General features: G+C 39.9%; 1 protein-coding gene across 8 annotated transcripts in view; it reads right to left on the bottom strand.

Annotated features, from left to right (window-relative positions):
• The window catches only part of LOC121092779 (neurabin-1-like), a 43,430-nt gene extending 20,137 nt beyond the window's left edge, over window positions 1-23,293 (bottom strand). For 4 of the 8 annotated variants that reach the window (XM_040604319.1, XM_040604317.1, XM_040604318.1 and 1 more), the window contains exons 1-10: window positions 20,449-22,497; window positions 8,442-8,574; window positions 7,837-7,957; window positions 7,236-7,340; window positions 6,937-7,057; window positions 6,312-6,455; window positions 4,415-4,468; window positions 2,376-2,605; window positions 761-857; window positions 490-679 (exon numbers count right to left, since the gene is read on the bottom strand). In XM_040604319.1, coding sequence (XP_040460253.1) covers window positions 490-679; window positions 761-857; window positions 2,376-2,605; window positions 4,415-4,468; window positions 6,312-6,455; window positions 6,937-7,057; window positions 7,236-7,340; window positions 7,837-7,957; window positions 8,442-8,574; window positions 20,449-22,053 — 2,800 coding nt within the window. In that variant the 5' untranslated portion in view covers window positions 22,054-22,497. Of the gene's footprint in view, window positions 1-489; window positions 680-760; window positions 858-2,375; window positions 2,606-4,414; window positions 4,469-6,311; window positions 6,456-6,936; window positions 7,058-7,235; window positions 7,341-7,836; window positions 7,958-8,441; window positions 8,575-20,448; window positions 22,499-22,810; window positions 22,916-23,026; window positions 23,130-23,207 lie in introns of those variants that run through there. The other 4 variants (XM_040604315.1, XM_040604314.1, XM_040604313.1 and 1 more) reach the window with 4 other exon arrangements.
• Between the last annotated feature and the right edge of the window lie 210 nt (window positions 23,294-23,503).

Consider the following 23,503-nt stretch of genomic DNA (forward strand, 5'->3'; position numbering starts at 1 on the left):
TCTCAAATAGATAAGAATTTGTGCCCTATATTTGTTCTTTAAGATAGAAACTTTTTACGAAATACATAAACATCTACCAAAACTTTATTTAGAGTATGCTTCTTAACTGAAACACCATCTGATATTTTGTATCTGGGCACAAAATCACAAGACAAATAAAAAAAATCATAGCAAGCTTTGGTGTCTGACGTATCTCAGTGTTTTGGTCCCACTAACATTATCGTTTTCATTATTAAATAATCTGAGGAACAGTGAGGATGGATGTCTCTCCATTTACTACTTCTTCCCTACAGCACTTCAGAGATACACTACAATACTGAAAACATGCAGGGACCTGAACAAAAAAATCTACACTGGCTCAGGTCAAACATTTACCCAGTCAGCAGGAAACAGCAAACACTTAACTACTTCTAACAGTGAAAAAGCTACTACACATAACTCCTCCTAATTCTTGTTAAATGCAAATCAAAAATCCTACAACCTACTTACCAGAAATCAACATATCTGAAGAATTTAGTCTTTCTTCTGTTGATTCAGTTTCTTTCTCATTTTCTTCTCTTATCTTTGACTGTTCATTATATTGGCCTGGGCTTTGATAACCATCTTCCAATAAACTGCCACCTCCAAACATATATGGCATTCTCTCATATACTTTTAATTTACTTTCAAGCTCTGAAATCTGCAAGAATTAAAATTCAGAATTGAGATACAACTCTCCAAGAATGCAGGAGTTTATTTCAAAAATATAACACTACTTTACTTTTTCCTGATGTATTTTCAGCTGTCCTGCATATTCCTGGTCTCTCTCTTCAAGCAGCCTCGAATGATTCTCCTCTTTTTTCATGAATTCTATTTCTCTGGTGAAATATATTTGTATATATGAAACAGTAATATATAGAAATGTAGAAAATCACATAGAATAGAAATATGCAGTTACATTTAGTAAAAAGCATTCTGTTAGTAAACATCAAAAAAATATCAGTCTGTAAGGTATAATTGATTCATTAATCTTGTAACATCACAAAACAACCTATGTATTTTTATGCTTCTATGGTCCTCAAAAAGAAATACATATGATACTATATTTTACTCTGAGCTGAAAAGCATGAGACATACACACAACACCAGTCATTACATCTAACTCTCTTCCACAAAGATACATGCACGAACAGTATTCTCCTTCCAAAAGCTATGGTAAAACTCTTTGTAGGAAAGTAAATTGCATTTCAAGTTTCTGCTTGGTTCATCCCACAGAAACTGCAACGGTTGGGTTTTACAAGAAACACTTAAAAGGAGGAAACAAAAACAGAAGCTGCTTTTCCTGCAAGTCAGATACAGGACCAGAAATGTGTACAACATCTACACAAAACGCAAAATCTTCAGGGACAGTCAAAGGAGTAATGAGAACTTGCTAAACAGTGAGGAAATGGAAACTAGTGTTAGCAGTCATCTTAATGTACTTCTGGACTTCCATGCAGATAAGCTTGGGAGGAGAGGGAAAACAAGACCTTTACAAAGCTCACCAAAGAGCACAAAATTGCCTTGTGAATACTAATATTTCTGGATGTGGACTACAAAGCAAAAAATCATGCTAACTGTCTAACAGTAAGTAGCATAAATAGAAATAGGGGACAAGAAATGTATACACTTACAGTAACTATCAAAAGTAACAGTTGGGTTCGCAATATCAAGACACTTATACAAGTATTTAGCAATTATCTCTTGTTTAGCCAAGAAGAAAGAAGGCAGGACAAACAGACACAATCGCATGACACCAGTGTACAAGTCTTACACAAGTATATCTAATAAGCAGCATTACCCCTACCAAAAACCCAAACCTGTTAACAGATTGAAGATACTGGTTTTGTGCTGACATTTTGATGGGCTAGATACATATCCCAAACTCCAATTTTTCTCAGAATTCCTTTTACTACCCCTAAAAGATATAACTCCTAACTCAGTGTATCTGGCTCATTATATATCCTTTGATGCCTACCCTATCTGGAACATTTAAGTCTGTTAAGTGGGTTTTTCACAAACAGCAACATTGCCAAACTGCAAGCAGACATTCTGAAAGTATAGATGCATTACAGTTTCTTAACTGAATTATTTTTAAAATTTGTTATTGAAATATTAGATATTTTTCCTAAGCTTAGAAACAAAAGCAGCAGCAAAATTTTTGAAGAACCTTTCCAGAAGCTGGTCACTTACGGTATGGAAGAATTCAGCATGTATAGCCCACTGCTTCCCTAAGCTCTGACAAACGAAAAAAGGGTGTTAAGCAAATCCTAACCCTAGGTACTGTTGTCAGTTTTCCCCATAATGTACAAAACATACAAGCAAGAAATACAGACCTGGTACTTTGGCGTACTTACTTTTGTTGGTAATCTTTAAGCAATTTCTTGGCCTTGTTGTATTTCTTTTCAAGGGCATCACATTGTTCTTGAGTTTCTTTAAGACGCTCGTTTACTGTTTTGCATAAACTCTGTGCCTCTAACCAGTACATCTCTAACTTTTTAATTTTCTCTTTGCTTTCATCTAAGTTTTGCTGAAGTTGGGCTCGACTCAGTTTCCATTCATTTTTTTCTGCTTCAACGATTTTTAACTGAAAAGATTAATACTTAAGCAATTAAACTAAAAGATGAAATACAACCCAGCTGTTTATACATGTTTAAGTAAAGAATAGCTCATAACAATTAAATACTTATCAGTAATATTAAAACAAGACACCAAACTTTTAAAGAAATCTTATCAACTCTTTGAACCCTTGATAGTCCAAGCAGGTTTAGAACTCAAACCTAAGAGTCTTTTACTACTTCCTCATTTGTACTACTTCTTTTTAAAGAGATAAAATGAGTAAGACCTTTATTGTTAGCTTATGTTGACTTGTTCAAGATCTTAATACCTCTGGAGGGACCTATTTTGTTTACCTTCAAAAGCAACCAGAGATACAGAATCTTAACCTGTATAAGACAAGCTCAGTGTCCTACCACTATGTTACCAATAGCTTTTTGAATAAAGCTAATGAGTTGATCTTCCCCTGCTACTTTATAAGGCACTGGTCTTTCTAATAAATTATGACGTACCTATGGTTTGCTCTTCTGGGGCTAATGTATAAAAATGCCAAACATTCCCTCAACAGAAGAAAGGGATGGGGCCCCTTCAGTTTGACAGCAGCCACATTATAAAAGGGAATGTTAACATATGAAGTTCTCCAGGCCTTGGAGGAGCAAGAAGGCAGAATACCACTTAGTTTGTCCACGTCTCCTTCTTTGGGGACACCATTTACACTGAGGAAATCACTGCTTTTGAAGCCAGTTAACATCATCTGCTGATGGAACAGAGACGTTGAAAGGACCAAGAATTTCTTGAATTGTAAATGGGGCACCAAGATGGGACACCAACATTTTGAACATATTTTTTTTTTTAGCAATCCAGTTGGGCCAAATTTCAAGAATACTGCAAGGAGGAGGGGCACTGTCAGAGACCAAAAACAAAGCTATCATAAGAACATGTTGGCTGCCTTGCCTCTCTACACCTGAGGCTCTGAACATTTGCAGAGTGCAAGAATAAACCCCAACAGATACTGTTATTCAAGATTACTGCAGTCTGAAGCACTATCTCCTCACCACTTGCTACCTGCCTCCAGCAATCCGCTGCAACATGGCCTAGGGTACACATTTCTCAGCAAGGCAACACAGAAGGGCAATGGAATAGAAGAAGCTGCTCACCTACAACAAATATTTCCAGAAAAAGGCCATGCACAGATCTCCATCAGTGGAAAAAAGCAGCAAAAAGAACAAGAAATCCTTTCTCAGAGAAAATAGAAGTGTTGAACAATTAAAAAAAAAAACCAACAAAAAACCCCCAAAACAAAATAACAAAACCCCCAACTGGAAATCACGCTCTCCCCAAAGCAGGTCAGAAATTTGAGGAGAGAAAGAGGGGAAACAAGGTAACAGAAATAACTTTCTGCTAACAGAAATTCAACCACAAACCATTGTCTGTAAGGGCTAAATCTACATTCAAGTAAGACAAGTTCTATCTGCTGAAAATGTTCTCTTATTTGTTCAGGAGCTTGTTTCATACAATACTCCGCTATATTCACTTCTACTCTAAGCAGTAATATTGAAGCATTCATTTTATAATGGCACAGGGGGGATTTTGGGGTTGGGGCTTTATTTGTTCTGTGGTGGGGTTTTTTGTTTGTTTGTTTAATTTGAGCACAGCTCTTCAGTTCAGAGATGCCTGTCTAGCATAGCACAGAGTACATAGAGCCTGAGGCCTAAATCAGATTGATGCCTTCTGCATTCTGCCTATTCTTGGTAAAATTCATAGTTAGAAACAAAAAAAATAACGAAAAACCCCAAACAAAACCCACATCACCAAATTATAAGATTCTTTGAAAACTTACTTTCTCCTTCAGTTGATTCACTTCAGCTATTGTTACTGCATGCTTTAATTGCAGCTGAAACAAAAAATTGTATGAACATTCACAAAATGTCACTTGAAACAGTAGTTTGAATTATTTGTCCATGATTCCCTTCTTCCTCAAAACATTTTTACAGTAGCATAGTCAACTTAATTATTTGTCAATTACAGAAGAACTGATCATGAGCTTTTTTAAAAAAAGCTGAATTCAAATTAACCCCCCCAAAAGTTCCACAGTACTCTGTTACAAAAATCAGTACACAACCACCTATAGTTAAAAATCCCACATTGTTGTCTATGCATTCAGAAAAGTGAGTAGGTTAAAACAATATTTCAACATGTCACGAACATGAAAAGACAGCAATGCACTTACGATGACAACTGGTACACAGAATCAAGTAAAAATTTAACAGTGCTAAATATTTTTACTTATTGGAACATACAAATAAATGTACTGGCTTTGTTTTAAAATTAAGCCTTGTAGTTTACACCATATATTTTCAGAGGATTATTAGAAATGCATAAAAGCTATATCCTAGTCAAATGCAAAGATAATCGTTACCATATATTAAGAAAACAGAACATGAGTGCAAAAGCACAATTTTTGACAATTATAGTTATTTCTTGTATCTCACTTTCCATCTGCAACCCCAGGGGGATTATTATTTTTTTTTTTTTGGCAAGGCATAGTGCACCAAACACATTAAAACAAATGAATTCATTACTACCCTTTGTTTAGATTATGTTAATAACAGTATAGTAATGATTCTAGCTGAGAATTTAATTGTATCCCAAGTAAACACAGCACTTATGAGATGCTGTAGCCTGCTGCTATGCTTCCTAACCTAGAGAAACTGTAAATGTTCTCTAGTGATCAACGGCCCGAAATTTCAACTTTCTCAATGACATCATCAGTGTTATCAAGAGAGCAAACTTAAGGAGGTCCACAGAATACTGATCCTTTACAAAAATAAGCTGATGTATGCACAAATGGCATCTGATGAAACAGTTTCTTTGCAGTGTATTTCTCTCCTCCAGAGTGAAACTAACAGGGACTTAAATCTACCAAAGCTGCCCAGACCCCTAAAGGCCAAAGACTGCACCACTTAAATCCCTGACTAAATTCCACAGACCTGTATAAAGCAAACTGTTACTTCATAAAAAACCTTGGGGAAAGGGAACCAGATTTTCCAATTATATTAATTTGGGATTCACAGTCTGGAACGGCCTATTGGGTTTACGAATTCATTACTTCCAAGACGTACACCATAACAAACCCCAGAAGGGACCACCTGAAAAAAAACCTCCAAGCCAAAAACTTGCCTATCTACAGATCAAGTGCTTTTATATACACAGACATTTTCCAGAAGACCTCAGGGCAAGAAACAGAGTAGAAGATTAGATGTGTTTTTCTTGTCTTCCTGAAGAAGATCTAACCACAACACTCAAGACCATTCAGAATGGGCATACCTGTTCTCCCATGCTGCCCCTCCCAGCTAAAGCCATTCTACTATGCAACAAATAAATGCAAAGTCCAATGGGCCAAAGACAATGAAGAGAAGCATCACATCTATTTAACGCAATGTTCAGACATCACAAGGAGGGAGGTGGTGTTGGGTTCTAATGTCAAGGCCTTTTTTTTTAATTTAATTTAAATCAAAGGGCCAGATATCATAAATATGCACAGGGAGGCTGGGATCAGAAAATTAAAGGCGACCTACAATTCAAGGGACATTTACCAGATATATTCATTGGCGATGCTGGGAAAACAAACCCAAAACCACAGTGAGGGGGACATGAAGGAGATTATATTTCAATCTTATAAGGTTCAGATGCTCCCTAGTGCACCACAAAGAATATTTAAGAGACTGCTATCATACCTCTTTAAATTTAAGAAGAGATTGTGCTGAATCCATATCCAATGGTAAACCAATATCTTCATTTTCAGGAAGATCAAAAACTTCTACAGATTTTCCATGTAAATGCGACTCATATGTATCATCATCATCATCATAGTCATCATCCTGACAAGATGGGAAAATAATGACTTTCTGTAACACACATACTTTGCATTATGGTAGCAGTAATAACAAAAGCACATAATCAAGGAATCCAAACTGTTGCAAAACTTGTCCACCACTTACTACTCCTTTTTAGTTTCTCATACCTACACTAAGTTTCAAAGATGACTTGCAAACACTGTCATCAAAGTTACACAAAAGAGAGCCAAGTAAGCCATATACAAAACAATCATGCACAGCCGATAATTTTAAATGTCTTTTGGATTATTGATAAATTGGAAGTATAGTAGTAGTGATAATCATGTGCCTTGATAAGAGTACAGTAGTGTATGAAGTTTTCATTTTCTCTTTTTAGCAAGCTGCCCTTTTTACCCTTTTTTTGCTTCCATTTGATTCAAAACACATTTATTCCATTTGCAGAAGTTATTACATGTAATGGTAATCACATTATTTTAAAAATATTTAAGTATGTATGACGTTTTACCTGCTCTGTATCATCATGACCATAGTGCTGCTCATACAGACATCTCTCTTGCTCTAAAGTCTCACTAATGAGGCGGGCTACTTCACTCTGAGTCCCTGGCTTCTCTCTCCCAATTAGAAACCTACAGAAGAAAAAGAAATTACCCTGCAGCAAAAAGCTCAAGATATTCTTAAGAAATTCAGTTTACCATCCTGTTGCCTTTATTTTTGTCTTTTTTCATTAATGGAGAATACAAAACCATAATATGGAAGTTTCACAAAGATGTTGTTAAAGTATTATTTTGTAGAGGACATACATACCTCACTGTTCCTTTGGTGTTTTTTAATACAGTGGCTGCAAAGAACTGAGTAACTCCCACTAGACTTATGCCATCAACCTCAACAATCTGATCATTTACTTGAATTCTGCAAAACAAATAAATGCTTAACTATCTGGTCAACAAAGACACTTTGGCTTGACAGATTTTTGACACAGGAAGTATCACTTAAAACTCACTACAATTTATAAAGAGAAATTCTGAGTCCCAAGAAATAATTGCTTAGAAACAACCTCCTCTTGCTCTGTTACTACGCAGATCACCAAATAAAATTTACACAGTATTTGCCTTAGTATTTTGTATACTATTTGCAGTGATTGGCGTCCTGGGGTGTCACCATGATTTTGTGGCACTTTCACACATGGGCATATTCTAAGCTTTTCTCATATATGCTGTATGCTTATTTTGAAAAAATGTCCTATATTAAATAAAATCCTGTTTCATGAAAAATTAACATAAAGCAGTAATGTAATATTTATTCACTGCATTCAGCTTTTGTACTTTTTATTTAGCATATTCAATGAAAAGAATTTGGCTCAGTTAGAAATTTGTGAAAAGCAAATTCAATTCAATGAAAAACTCACCGTCCATCTCTCTGAGCAGCTCCACCATCTGTTATTGTTTTTACAAAAATACCTAGTTTTTCCAGTCCCTGATCAGCACCAACTCCCATTCCAATAATACTGATGCCCAGACCACTGTCACCTAAGGGATTCAAAAATCTAACATTAGCTGTATAACACAAGACGGAACACTTTAGTGAGGCAGTTTCAAAGCATTCCAAGTCCTTCCACACAAAAGATGGGAAAATTCACTTTAAAAAAAAAAGATGACAACATGTTCTCTAGATACTACTTAAAGCCTTTTTGTTCTGTAGTTATGACTGCCCATTAGATTCAAAGCTTCATGCTATCTGGAGGAGTCAGTATGATGCATGCATTGCATGTATTTTCGTGCAGACTGTCACTCAGTATTGCAGTCTTCCTAACTTCAATTAAGTATGACAATTTGCACTTGGTAGAGTCCTATCCAGTTAACGTTCACTGAATTCAACAGAACTAGCCACAAATGGAAGCCTGAACACACATTCAAAAATTTAAGACCTAAGTTCAGGGAAATTACAGTTTAAAATGGTTTTATCTTTTCTCTGCATAGTATCTCTTGCAAATGTTCAAGGTTTGATTTGCACCTTTTTCAATTTCCACAGGAAACACTTCCATTTTTTCCACCCTTTTCTCAAGTTCATACTCAGCTGAGGCTGCCACGGGGTCAACTTCTTCATTACGTCTATCATAGTCTTCATTTGAGTAAGTACTGAAGACCTAAGAAAGGTAACAGAAGACTTTTTTTAGTGCTTTCCCACCCCCTTCCAAACATGATAGAATTGAAAGAAAAATCAGTACGGAAATTGAAGTGGTATTTTTAGAGATCCTGTTGATGAACAACCATCAATTTAATAAATACTGCTGCTGTAAGACAGTTTCCAACTTGCACAGAAGTACTGTTGTAAAAGCTTCAAAACAATTCCTTCAAGATTTTTTGTGTTGTAAATGCACCAAATAGTTAAAAAATCAGTCAAGGAAATCACTCATCATCTCTTTGATATAGTGACTTTTTTTTTTTTTTTTTTTTTTAAGGACTACATTCCCCCAAATCCTTCCTCCTCTCTTCTTCCCTCCCCCCACACCATCTGCCAATCCCAGTGCTTCAAACAGATGTAGTTTTCTGATTTTGCAAGGGAATCAGACAGTTTCCCAGGAAAAGGAAATGCCTTGTTACATACATTACTATTTTTAGTAATCACTCCAGCTGATTTTCTGAATTGTTAAAAATAAAAGATAAACAAACAACATGAATTAAGACAGAAATCCAGAAAGAAAGAATGTGCTACATGTAACAGTAATTTCACTTATCATCATGTTCATTAATGGCATTTAAATTCATAAGTTAGAAAAAAAAAGAAAGAATAATATACACACACATCCCCATTTATCTGAAAAACAAGGTTTATCTGCTTTAGTTTTTGCAGGCACTGAGTGTTTTACTCAACATCGCTGTAAGACAGAAAACAGTTATGGACTGCAGCTGCAGCAGCCGTCTCCCTTATCAAGAACACAAAGTTAACTTACACTGGCCTACTAAATTTTTGCAACTTTTGCATTTTCCCACTAAGACATCCTAGACAGGTAACTGCAATCATTTAAGTAAGACAGAACTGTAACCAGACATAATAAAAAATTTCCCAGTGAATTTACATCCACTAGTATATGGTGTTAGCTCTGCATGGCAGTAGCCTCAGACACAGGAAAATGGTTATTAACACAGATTACCAAAAAGCAATTAATATAACTCAGTATTTCCCAAGGGGAGCTTACTGCTTCACCTCCAGGCTATAGCTGAAGAACAGTTTCACAAACTCTATGCCAAATCTTGCAAAACAACTACTCCAGAAACATGGCATGGCCATACAGCAGTCTAGTAAGTAAAGAAGATTAGATCCACTGGGCTGAAAGGGAAGGAAGAAACCCACTCTCAGAAGTCTTATGTTTCCCCCAATAAAAGAACCTTTCTGAAAAATTTCTCTTCCTATGTCTTGCATAAAGGTAAATAAACTCCTTTGAACTATCATGCAGATACCAGTAGGCAACAAATGGACACAAAGACAACAAGGGCTGCACTTACAGTATCTGCCTTCCATAAACTTTACAGAAAAATATGCAAAATAGACAAAAAAAGCTAACCAAATGGTCTCAAGTACCCTTACTTTATCAATATCAGAAAAAAGGTGGCCAAGTTCTTCAAATTAATCTCCGTCCCCACCCTGCCAAAACAGTAAATAGGATATGAAGCCGAAGCATTTAATGAAGCACTATTCTCCCTTTGGAACAAGACCAGTCTAGTTCGGTTCCTTTCCATCCCAACAAAAAAAACAATCTCTCTAAAAATATAGTCAAGTTATAATAAGTATAATTTAATAGTAATAATAAAAAGGAAGTTCACAAACAGACAAATGATAACTTGTTAATGAGACTATTTGAGTTCTGGAGAACAAATAAAATACTGGCATGAAAAAAAAGAAGTTTGCTTATAAGTGTGCATATGATCTAGTGTTAATAATACAACTAAAATGTTAAAGATCACTAACTATCTAACAGCTGAATGAACAAAATGTGGAAGATGGTAGCAGTTCATTTTGGAGACACCAACAACTGTATTTTCCTGATTCTTAACTCAGTGGTCTAACTCACCAAGCAGAAGATTATGCAAATAGTCACGATCTACTGAAGAATTACATCAGCAAAGGGATGACCAGTTCCTTATACAACCGTTTATAAAGTGCTGGAAATTTTGGGGAAGCAAAGTTGCACCATCATACCATCGTTACATACACTTCAAATCTTAGGCTGCCAGCAATATAATACTTCTGGAATGTCTAAAAATTATTCAATAGTTTTCCAGCTTGGAAGTAATAGCATTGTACTTGAGAGTCTCGTGGAATTTGCCCATTTTGACACAAAACTGATCACAGGAATTGATCATCTGCTGGGAGTGGATCACAGAATTTAAAACTAGTGGTGGCTTAGATTCCAGTGATGTTTACAATTGTTATTCATAAAACAACAGCATAAACATATCTATGCAAATGAAGACTGCTAATATTTGTGCACACTAACTTTTTAAGAAAAACCTACCTGAAATCAATTCTGACTAATCCACTAAGGGAATAAATACATACTCTTCTCTTAAAGCGACAGATGGCAAGTGTGTGAGAACATTCAGGTAATATTCTAAAAACCATAACCTCACAATTAAAACAAGACAGATCCACTTTGAAATAGTAAGACCACTCCTCCTCCCCCCCCCCCCCAAAAAAAAACCCAATTTTGAGGAAAAACACATATTTACAAAGAAAAGAGGAAAAGCAAAACTGATATATAACCAGAAGCCAAACACTGCTATAACAAAAAGAAAAGCAAGAGCACACTAAAAAAAATACAGCCAAAGAGTCAAGGGCAAAAGACAGAAATTTTCATTGTGTACATGTACACAATGTGTACAGGAATCCTAACATGCTATTCATTTTTTATGAGACTGAAACAGTAAAATTGTTGCTACTAATACAGAAAACACAGAACTGCTCAGCAAGTTGTTCTTGCCAAGTAGCAAAAGTAACATTAAACACAGTTAAAGTGTGGATAATAAATAATGTAAGTTACAAGTTACACAGTTTAGAAGATTGATGAGAAAGCTAAACAGTTCATCCCTGTGCTGTGTCTGCTGGGGTTTAGTCATTGAATCACACTAGGGACAAAAGAAATTCTAATCTTACTATTTCGAGGCCACTGCTAGCCAGAGGTCATAAAATTATTAGTGTGCAAGTGGTATTTTTGAAAGATATGCTTTAGCAAACACAAATTAATTGTCTCAACATAGGAGAAACAAGATGAATTCTGCTGTGGAAACCATGTGAGTTTTACAAGCTTTCTACCATAGCTTGCTATGTATCTAGGTGGTTAACCTAGCATTAATAACTTCTGGACCCTGTCAAGCTATGAAAAACTAATTTATTTTTATGCTCAAGATCTTTTTTCTTCAGAATGAATAAAAATAACTTGAATCCAAAAAAGTTCTAACAGAGTGCTGAATTTTTAAGGATTATTTTCATTAAACTGTTAAGATACATAACTGGTAATTTTCAAATATATTCTCAGTCCTTGGACAGCAAATGTATTTATTTGGAGACAGAAAAAACCAGCACTCTCTGCACCATGAAAATTAATCACTTTTTGAATGCAAAAGTCAGTTTGCCTCCTTCTGTGAAGATGCTAATATCAACATTATCAGAATCAGCACTCTAAAAAAAAACAACAAAGTCTAAAACATCCCACCGCTTAATTCCTGTTACCATACAGAATTAAATATCTCCATTATATCATCTTAGTGCTATCACAGAAAACAGCATTATCACAGAAAACCAATGACCTTGCTTAATCCAAACTCTTAGCAGTACATAAAAAGGTCTACTTAAGAACTATGTTAGTTTTAGCAGAATGTTAATTTTGTTAGAGGGTAACAACTAATTTACCACGTGTTTACATAAAACTGCTACAGTCATAAGACACAAAGACCTCCACTCCCATACTCATTTCTAGTAGACAGATTTGTTTGTCTCTGATCGAGAGCAGAACATTACAGAAGTCATTAAACAGTAAGATTAAGGAATCAATAACTGCCCAGAAAGGCTCCCAACTAATTGGAACGGAAGCAATATCAACATCCCTTTAAAATTCTCATGTAATACCACAGTTTTGGCTGGAAAGCCTCACAACCCTTCGCACAGGCAGCTGAAGTAACACTTTGCAGCTTGAGAGAGGGACTGCAGTGTTACTGACACCCAGCAAGGACTATACCAGCTGGTTCACCTTTCTTCTGAAACAATTCTTACTTTGAACACGGCAAATATTCAGAACACAGGTTACAGCTCAGGGGAAATTATCTAGTAGTGAAAAGTTTCTGCTTTTCAAATTGATCGCCTTTGTGATGCCTGGCAAATTGTGAAATGCCTAGGCAAACATGAATAACCATTTCACACAGTAGGACTGAAGTATAATGTACACTTCATAGTACTCTCCAGTTAAAGTAGGTATCTTGTTACCATTACTCACTCTTCCCTCTGTTTCCGAGATCTACATGGTTACTATTTTATTACCACTACTTGTTATATTTTTAAGTGAAAAGTGACTATACCTGATTTAAGTCAATTCATGTTATAAAATCCTCTAATCAGCGAACAGAAATACCTTGCTTTTTGGTGTGGTTTTTTGTTGTCGTCGTCATTGGTTGTTGTTGTTTTAGGGGGGGTTTGTTGTTGTTTTGGTGTTGTTTTTTTTTTAAACATGCTTTCAGTCTTCTTCGAAAAGTATCCTTTATAACTAACATTCCATAATAGAATGTTAGTAACTGTTAAACAAGTTAATATTACAAGCCATTACACTCAATAGAGCCGTTTTGGTTAGCAAACAGGTGGACAGGCAGGGTGTGCACACTTACGGACTTCATCCTGCAGCTTTGCACGGCTTATCAAAACGCCCAACCAAGTCAGTTCACAAAGGCAGTGCAACCTTGCTTCGTATCTACAGTACAGGAAACTTCATACAGGTAATTCCATCACACATCAACCAGGTCTTTTACCAGTCTCACTACTCTCTACTTCATTCTCAATAAAACCAATGATTTTTTTCCTCTGGTTCTGTATTTCACTGCAGTAGCAAAGGCACTGGAGCTAGCTAGAAAGCCAAGACAACATGGTACCTGATTCAGTCAGGTTAAGCTACCTGCTCCAGAAGACGAAACACACTTTCACTATCAGGTATTTTACTTTTAAATCCCAGTGAAAGAAATACTGAAGACAGAGAAAAGCACCTATTCAGATTCGGTACACTGATCTTATTAAATATCAAACTTTCAGAGCAGAAGTTGACAGCTGATCCACTCCATGGAACTGGAGCTCCACTGTGACCTGGTTGTACTCCACCACCATTCTCAGCTGAAGTGGCACTGCTCTCTGACTGACAAAGGGATCCCAAATAGAAGAGGCAAAAACTACTCACAAAACCACTTAAGAGGGGGACCTGCAAAAAATCTTGGCTCCTGAAAGACACTGTATATAAAGAAATTCAATTATGAACATACATAAGCTTCACAGTGTCTTGGTACCACCAATTTAAGCCTGGCAATCCAGAAGAATTAGATAGGCATCATTCTTTAGTATTCACCAAAACAAAAATCTTGACCTGACCATTTCTAAATAGCAAGCAAACTGGTATGAGTAACTTCAAAAGAGTAACAATGAACACAAAAATAGCCCACCTGGCTGTTTTCTAAAGGCCGTAAGAAGAAACAAGAAAATAACCTTGCCATACCAGACTAACTCAATTAACTAACCTGCAGTAATACTGCCACTAGCAATGATCAATACCCCAGGTCTGAAAAGGAGGATCATCTCACTATATCAAGACACATCAGAGGGTGATGGAGCAAAAGGGATTGAGAAATAAACCTAAAGGATTTGCATGTTGCCTTTTGGAATAATACTTTACTACTCAATAAAGATCTAAGAACCCTGTAAAAAACCTCTGCTACACTGCACCTTCATGATCTCAAGATTGCAAACTAAGTAGAACAGATGCACACTCCTTTTTACTGATGTCCTTCTGAATGTTCACCTTCTATGTTAGAATTATATGAAAAGGGATAATTTATTTATTCCATCTCTCAAAAAGTAAACTACAAACAAGTTTCAGCTACTGCCTGTTCATTCTTTATCAACCTAGGTTAAGTATTCCCAAGTGCTCATAACAGGAATCATCATCACAAAGATGCTGAATATTTCAGCAGTTTAACTGTTGAGTTAATGAACTGTCTCCTACAAACTTGCTTATCTTTGCTGACCATCGCCACTTCCTCAGTGTTCGTTCTGACTACATCTCCCACGAAACCCTCAAGTGCCTCCTATTCAGCCCCTTTCCTCCCTCCTGTTCCCCATAGCTATTCTCAGAGCAATACAGCACAGTTTGGACATGCATAGTGACCAGCTAACATTAAGTCAAAAAGAAGAAGTAACTTAAGTTAAAGCTGCAGCCCTACCACTAACAAGGGCATGAATCTGCAACTCTGATAGAAGTGTTATTTTTTTTCCAAACCCAATAGTATTCTGAAAATACCTTTAGAAAAGTATCTATCTCCCTTCCTGTCAAATCTGGGTGAAACTGATAGGAAGTTAGAAATTGGAGGGGCTGAAAAAGGAGTGAGGATGGATAGGTGATAGCCTGTCATCCTCACTGTCACCTCACCTGACATCCATAACCTCCGTGTTCTCTTATTTATCTATAGTTTGACAGCATCATCAAGTACATCAAACAGGGCAACCACTGTGTTACATAACTGCATCCAGGGAATAATTCCGTAAGAAATATGTTAATATCTTAATGTAAAGAGTCAAGCTGCTCCAGCAGTGAGCCAGGATATAAAAAGAAATTATTTGCTTTTTCTGATCTGGTTTAGCTTTCTGCTCTAAAGCCCCATATCCTGGCACTGGACTCTCATCCAAAGACTCTTGAAACACCAAATCAATCTACCATTGTAAAACTCACATACCAAATATTTCCTAAGAATCACAACAGAAGACGTGCGATAAAAAAAAGCCAAAAAATCTAGAGCTGAAAGTGCTTCTTTCTGGACTGAACAAAGGTCATGGAATCAAAATATAACAAAACCCAGAAAGGTATGTCTGAATATTGTTTTGAGAATTGGCTGAATAATATCAATTACTGAAAATATTCATATTCTGAATACTGAAAGAAATTTTAGTAAGAGTTTAAAGATTGTATTTCCTCAAAAAAACCCCAACCAACCACAAATAACAAAGCATGTGTGAAAATATGTACCTTCTTCCTTCAGTTAATGTAACATCTCATACTGTGAAATTAACCAGCTGGAAATGCCATACTCTCAGATGCGGACAGAACACAACAGGGTTACTTTTTGTGAAAACTCAGTAAAAGTACCGTGGAAAATTTTAGATAAGAATGTTTTAATGTTGATGCAAGTGATAAACAGAGCTTCAAAACAATTAAAATCTATGCATTATAAACAAATAAATTGCCATCGCAAAAGATACCAAACAAAGCAGGATGGAAATACACTTACATTATTTGGGTCAAGAAAAACAAAGGCAGATGACTTCTCACATACAAGTCAATTCTGCTTAAAATCGACTCTCACATAAATCTCTTGTTTTCCTAGATCAACCTGCATCCGTGTCACGTACTTCTTTCTTAATGCTACAACAGTATTTTACTGAAGTGCTTGACCAATGGCTGAAAAACAATTGTCCGTTTATGCAGTCATCAATTCCCTTAATTACTGAAGAAACTCCAGGGTTTGGGTATCTTCCATCAGTTAGTGTATCTTCTATCTCTTTCCATGTCTGACATTCTAAGTCTACAAGTTACAGTTCAAAAATGAGAAGATGTATGAAGCTGAAGCACTACTCTGCAACATTTTGTTAAAACAGTGTTCAGGAGACTACACATTGACCTAGAAAAATTGTGCATCTCCTAGAAGTGGTCAGCATTTACAGATATGCTGTTATACAGGAGATCAATTCAAGTATATCTTCATTTACTGCTTCATTAACTTCCACAGTAAGCAGTTCTGTACTAAAAAGATTGAAGAGTATGCCAGCCTGAACAGTGCCCCAGCTATACATAAAAGAGCTCTATTCTGCTGTGCAAGACAGAAGCAGCTGATACTTGGCTGGTTAGGACAACACACAAGCCGTGAAACTGCTTTCAGTTTCCTTATTTAAGAATAAGTTAAAACTTCTGCTTGACTGTGACAAATATAAAAATAAAGCCTTTATGCAGGTTTGGGTTTGTTGTTGTTGTTTTTTGTTTTTTTTTTTACCTGTGCTCTTGACTTAATCATCTTAAAAGAAGTATTATTCACAAAAAGCTGGGAACAGACACTCCCACGCAACATAAACTTGGTAACTACTAATTAAACAGACTTAGAGGAGCAAATAGCTGCACTATCTTTTCAGTTTACCTGAGCTGCAGAATTTCTAAGGATCATAAATCACTGCAGAAGTTAGTCACAATGCTATTAAAAGTTTTGAAGACAAAGTTTGACACAGTCTGAGGTAAAAGCATCTCAAGAAGTCAATTTGGAAACAGGCATTTGTTTTCCCAATGGAAAGTTTCAAAATCACAGATGTCAAACAGCACTCAGTCATTACATTTATGTTAATTAAAGCCTTTCAAGGTAATCACATAATTGAAAGCGAGTTCAGTCTTTAGGTTACAAAAGCAAAGTGAAATATAAAGGGATGACAGCACAGTTACCTGATGTTATCTGTACTGTCTGTAATATTGATTGTTTACACAGTTTATTGAGAAAACTTCAAGACAGACCAATTCAGTTCCCTTGCAAATACCTTGGACAGCTGAGTGTGCTTTACATTCCTTACTGGCTTCATATATGGCAACAAGAGACTAAAAATAGCTCATGTAACATAACACAAACCCAGTCTATGAAGTTCTGCTAATAACTCTACAGTACCACTCTTCACTACTGTAGGGAAAACAAGCAACTGAAACACAATGTTCCTTAAGGTCTGCAGAGATCTAGCAGCAGCAGGACTTACAGAGTCAGGCCACCCACAGCAAGTAAGAAATCTTCCCACACATCATTTATCACCAGATTCTACAGAATTGAAATATTTATTTTAAAAAGTCTCATCAAAGCTTATTTTCACAGGCACAGGGCAACAAAAAATAATGGAGTATCTGCATAATTATGTTCCATCTTTCTTGAGATTATCAGATGAAATTATGTTCCTAAACCCTGCTACAGATGTCAGCGATTAATTACGGATCTCTAGCACGGGTCAGATGGGGTACTAACAGTGTCAGCTACCTTATACATCCCTGGAAGCTCCACAGTCTCCTTTTACTCAAAAGCCTTGGCAATTTTACAGCTGACTAGAAACTTTGAAGTTCTCCTTGCAGCTACAGCGCAAATACACTTTTTAGGGTGCCCGTGTGTACGTTATATCCATCACCTACTCATATATCCAACTTCTCTTTTGGGTATATCAAGTACAATGGTCAGAGTTCCATCACTGCAGAACCCTGAGAACACCTTCTGAATGTTTTGAGTTCTTCCAGTCTTACCAGACACCCGCTAAACAGCAGCTGCAAAAGACAGAGATGGTTTCTTCATAATCCCTAGAGAGGTGCAGCAGGAAAACAGCAAGAATGCCAAGGTCAGCCTGGCCTCTCTCTGGAACATCTAAGAGGAGGAGAAACACAGATCTCCTCTAGTGGCTGTGGATGCCTGGAATGGCACTCACATTTCAGCCCAACTTACTAGTCTAAATAAAGCTGAAAAAACAAGCTACTAGGATACATTTCTCACTACTATGGCACCGCTCTAAAATGCGGTAAGGACCAAGAATATTCTTTTGCTACCACTAAGGATTTTTCTTTTCCAATTTAAGATGTACTAAAATCTGCACATGAAATCAAAAGGGGTATTTCCTCCTGTGAGGTGAAAGTGAGACTTTCTAAAAAGTTAATGAGATATTAAAGGTACATTACTAAAAAAAGATATTGGGGAAGTGCAAAAAATGTTTGAATTCTTTATTGTACAGAGCACAAAAGCGGAAACCCATCTACCAGGACTAATTCCCACTAAGTACCACAGAAAATACGAAAAAAAAAGGCAAACAAGCAGAAAGAAATCATTGCTTATGCACGAGGAACAGAGGGGGAAAAGCTATTGAAAATGACATACAGAAAGAGATCCTATACCCATTATAGGAAAGATAAGTCCTAAGTTTCACTGAAAAGGGATAAAGAAAGGGAAGTATCACAAGCTTTAATTTTAGGGGCTTAAAAAGAAAGTTCACTGACCACACTACTGTGAAGTACAGTTTATTCTGCCAATCCAAGTGAAGCATTATGGCAAGAGCTATGTTATTTCTAATGGAAAACCGCTAACAGTTGCTACTAATGGTCCATCTCTTGATTGTGTAATTGATAATCTGGTACAGGTTGGTTTCCATGGCTTTCAGAGAAGCAGCTGTAACTAAACAGTGCTAGTTACCAAAACGTGAGTTTCGTCTAGCAAGAGCTTCCATCGCAGGTGGCACAGATTTCTACTCATGATTTCAACTAAGTCTGGCATAGATGTAACAGACAAGGCAGGAAAAGTCTGTTACAGCCACTGCTTCAGTAGGATTTCAGCAATGATCAGTAAAACCCTACCTACAGCAGGAAACCAGCAATCACTCACTCAAACACACATTTACAGGAGACACTACAGGGCACTTTCCTCAGATACCCAGTGCACAAATGAAAGGGGAAATGGACAGATGCCCCTCGGGCCCTCTCTCAGCCTCACAAGGCTCATTACGCAATTTCCAACACTGGCACTCTTGCTTTCAGTGCTCCAGGACACCACTAAAGCAGCATCAACTACAAGAAAGCCATATAAAGTCAGGAGAGACTACAAAACCCCCATATGCAACAAAACGTGTATTTTGCCACACCCAAAATATTTTCTGGGATACAGCACTGGTGTGCATTTAGCAAACTGGGAATTTGCAGCTCTCTGCTGCAGGAAGCACAGGAGTCAACAGATTTTTTTTACATCCCTCTGATCTGTAAAAGTGAGTCCTGACTCTATACGATCAAAGTATAAAAACTCTTTATTGAAGATTATGTTTTTCATTCATGTAATAGTAAAAGAACAGAAGTATGCTTGAGAAATCCTGGACAGTTTCCCATTCCATCCTGGTCTGCATCTCCCAGTTCTCCTCCCAAACTTTAAGAGCGACTAGAATCACTTAAGTCTGCAATGAGACTACAGGAAACACAGTCTGAGTTGTGGAATGACTTACTTTGTATCTTTGGCAAGGGAAATTCAGACACCTAAACCTTTTTAGTTTGTTAGTGCTGTAACTGACAGTACTCCTCATTATCCAGTCTGCCCTGTAACTTCTACTTTTGCAACTTCATAACTCCAAAATGCTCATGTTAACGCTCCTACAGCTCATTCACCAAGCCAGTAGATAAAAAAAACCCTAACAACATGTATATGGTTATTCATTAGACAGAATTAAAAAAAAATCTCAAACAACAGCAACCAGTCATTTAGTATTTTCTCTCAGTCAATTCTGAAAACAAATCTGGAGTTGAATTTTAAGGTTTGTTATTGGCAGTTTTGTTTCGTTTGGGTTTTTTTTAAAAACTTTTGTACAAAAAGTAAAACTGAAAAAATCCTTCCTCATGCAATGCCTCAATTTTAAAGAATTGAAGGCAAGTATTAAAGGTCATGCGTTTATATCTATTACTAAAAGCTTATTGCTCCTGAAAATGTCCAGTAAGTAAAATAAAATCTCACGTGTTTCACTATGCTATCTTATGAAGCTGCTGTGGTTCAGAAATCACTTGTAATTTATAAATGTTCTGAACAAGAGAGAAATTTTATTTCTACTCAGTTTTGAAAATAAGCCATAAACATACACTTTAATGGTTTTTAAAGCTTTGAAAAAAAACACCACAGCAATATATTTCCTGGGTATTTTTCACAGCAAAACAACAAAATAAAGAAAATTCAAATGTACTTACCTTGATAGGGGCTGTTGAGAACTTAACTTTTCGGTCTGGCTCAGGATCTTCCTCTTCAGAAAGTCCAGGAAACTCCTCATATTCACTGTCATACATATATTCATCATCCTCATCCTCCTCTCCCTCCAAAATTTCTTTGCCTTCAGGCCCTTGGTTTTCTGGCTCTGTATCCTTGCCATCATCAAAAGCTACATTCTCTATTCCAAAAGCACTGAAGTTCCCACTTCGCTTTTCCACCACTTGCTCCTCCTCTTCAGTATCCCCTTCTTGCTCTACATCATAAGCTCGTGTAACTGGACCATCTTTCACAGACATCCCATCTCCTTCTTCCTCCCAACTGGTCTCACAGCCTTCCGTAAACTCTTCTACCACTTCCAAAGAGTAGTCGCTCCTCTTCCCTTCCTGTACTTGACATCTGAGTGGCTGATCCTTTTGACCAACACGAACTTTCTCCAAACCTTTTTCATGCCCTGAGGTTTCATCTTGTGCAACCAGCTCTGCACAGCTCCTCTCTGTGGGGGAAACCTGGGAGAGAACACTGTCTGATCTCTGCTGAGCCTCTGCTGTGCCCATACCCCACAGGCTTCTCTCAAGTACCAGTTGCTCGCTTCTGTCTTTCCCAAGCACCTCGCTCATCTCGTCTCTGAGAATCATAGGCACTTTGGTGGATGCAGCCTTCTCTGGACATCCTTCAGCAACAGCAGATGAACCCAAACTGTGGTGGCCTCTCAAAGGGTCCTGATTCAGAGGACTATAATTTTTGGACATTTCTTTGGATTCTTCAGTATCACTGTCACCCAGAAAGCTTTCCAGCCTTCTAGAAATGGGCCCTGCATTCAAGAAGGAGGATTTGGAACCACTGTTGGGATGTTGCTGCTTTAACTCCTCACCTTGATTTTCAACCTTCTCCAGTGCAATTGGAAGACTCGCTTCTGTATTAAAACTGCAGTGGTCCACCACACTGCTGCAATCAGAAGCTGAACTGCGTCTCCTCTTATCGTCACTTCTTTCACATTTGCTGGGGGAGTATCTGTCCACTGAGCTGCGTTGTTTTATATTTCGCTCAAATAGCTTCCTGGTCTCCGAAAACTTTTCCGCCAGGGCAACTTTGTCCAAGTCTGCCTCATCACTGCTACGGATGACCTTGTCGGCAGCAGAAGGCACTGACAATGAATCTGCAGGACTGCTGCAGGGGCTGGTGCTGGTATTGAGAAGATTGTTTTTCTGGACAATGAGGAAAGATGGGCTACCTGGAGAAGGTCCGTACTCTGCTGCTGTGGCCCGGCTGATTAATTTGGTCTCAGCAGGTGGGCTGCTTTCACAAGATGCTGTGGAAGAAGAGCCTCCCATTTGCAGAAACATATTTTTGATCTTGTGTACTCTATTGCCATAAGTGGCAGCTCTGCCTCGACTGTGGGGGTCGTTTCCCCCTCCATTGGAAGAGGTGCTCAGCTTCTGATGCAAGCCCGTTTTGTTGGAAGCGTATTCAGGATTGTTTACGCCATCAAAAGAGCATTTGATGGCATGGAAATCGGATTTGTAGGCATTTCGGTGTGGAGAAGCACTTCTTAAAGTCCTTTCCCCTTTGCCTTCGGTTTTCATCATCGTCGGAGAGAAAGCCCCCTCGACTCCTGAAGAAGAATGGGAAGGACGACGGCGAGGCACAAAGCCTCCACCCTCCAGCAGCAGGCAGAGCAGATCCCGCCGAGGATCCCAGGCGCAGGCTCTCACTCGGCCAGCCGCCGCGCTGGCGCCGGAACGGAGCGCAGGGCAGTGCGCGGGGAGCGGGGGGAATCACGGCGCGACAGCGGCCGCATCGGGCGTTATCCCAGCGCGGCCCGCGGCGTGCGGGAAGCCATCTGCGGAGAGACACAGCCCGCGTTCACTCGGGGCCTAGCCGGCTGTGACACGAATCCGAAACTCGGGGAGGGAGACGCCGCCCGCCGCCGCCCCGCGGGATACAGCCCATTGTGTCCGCCGGGACCCGGCTGCTCCCGCCCGGCACCGACCTGGCGGCTGCAGCGGGGATGCGGCGGCGGCGGCGGACAGCCCCCCCCCGCCGCTCCCTCCCTCCCTCCCTCCCTCCCGCCAACGGCCGTCCCGGGACGGGCCGGGCGGCGGGGGAGGGGGCAGCGCCCGGCCCTTCCTGCCGCCCGCGGGAGGCTGGGCCCGGGCCGGACCGCGCCGCGGCTCGGCGGGACGGAGGCGCCCGGGCGCGGCCCCGCTGCCCGGAAGGGGGGAGCCGCAAGTTTCGGCCGCAAGTTGGGGCTTCCCCGCGGCGGCGCCCCTGCGCTGCGGGCCCCGAGGGGCGCGCAGCGGAGCCGCCCCGGCACCTCGCCCCAAACTTTCCGAGCCAGCCTACCTGGGGGCGGGGGTCCCGCCGGCTCCTTCCCCTCAGCGCTCCCGGCCGCCCAGCGGCCGCGCACACCACGCCATCGTTACCCGCCGCCGCCAGCCGCCCTCCTTCCTTCCCTCCCTCTCCCTCCCACTCCCGCCCCGCCGCCGCCGCCCCCCCGCGCTCCTCACTCCACCCCCCCCGCCCCCGGCGCTCCCGCCGCCGCCCGCCCGGGGCTCTCACACTGCTCGGCGCCCTCCGCGCGCTGTGTGCCGGGCCCGCCCGCGCGCGCTCCCTCGCTCGCACACAAAGGGAGGGAGCGGCGGGCGCGCCCTTGTCCCTCGCCGCGTGAGGGAAGCGCGGGGCCGGGGGGGGCGGCGGGCGCGCCCGGCCCCGGGGAAGCGCCTCCCGCGCCGGGACGTACCACGCCGCGGCGGGATGCGGGTTTCGGGTGATACCATGTCGGGGAGGCGAGCGGGCGCGGGGCCGCCCGCGGCTGCCCGGGCCCCCCTGGCGGCCGTCAGCGCGGGGCGGGGCGGCGCCGCTCAGCGGCCCCGCCGCCGGGGGATGTTGGGCGCCGAGGGGTGGCCGCGGGTCCCGGAGGGAACGCGGGCACCGAGCTGCCGGCGTTGGGGAGCTGCGCGCCATTTTCAAAGCCCCGGCTCAGCCGTGGCTCCCGCGTGGAGGGAAAGCGGCGGCTGCCGCGGCCGAGGCTCTGAC

Source organism: Falco naumanni, chromosome 8 (genome assembly GCF_017639655.2).
Source record: "Falco naumanni isolate bFalNau1 chromosome 8, bFalNau1.pat, whole genome shotgun sequence".
Taxonomy (NCBI): Eukaryota; Metazoa; Chordata; class Aves; order Falconiformes; family Falconidae; genus Falco; species Falco naumanni.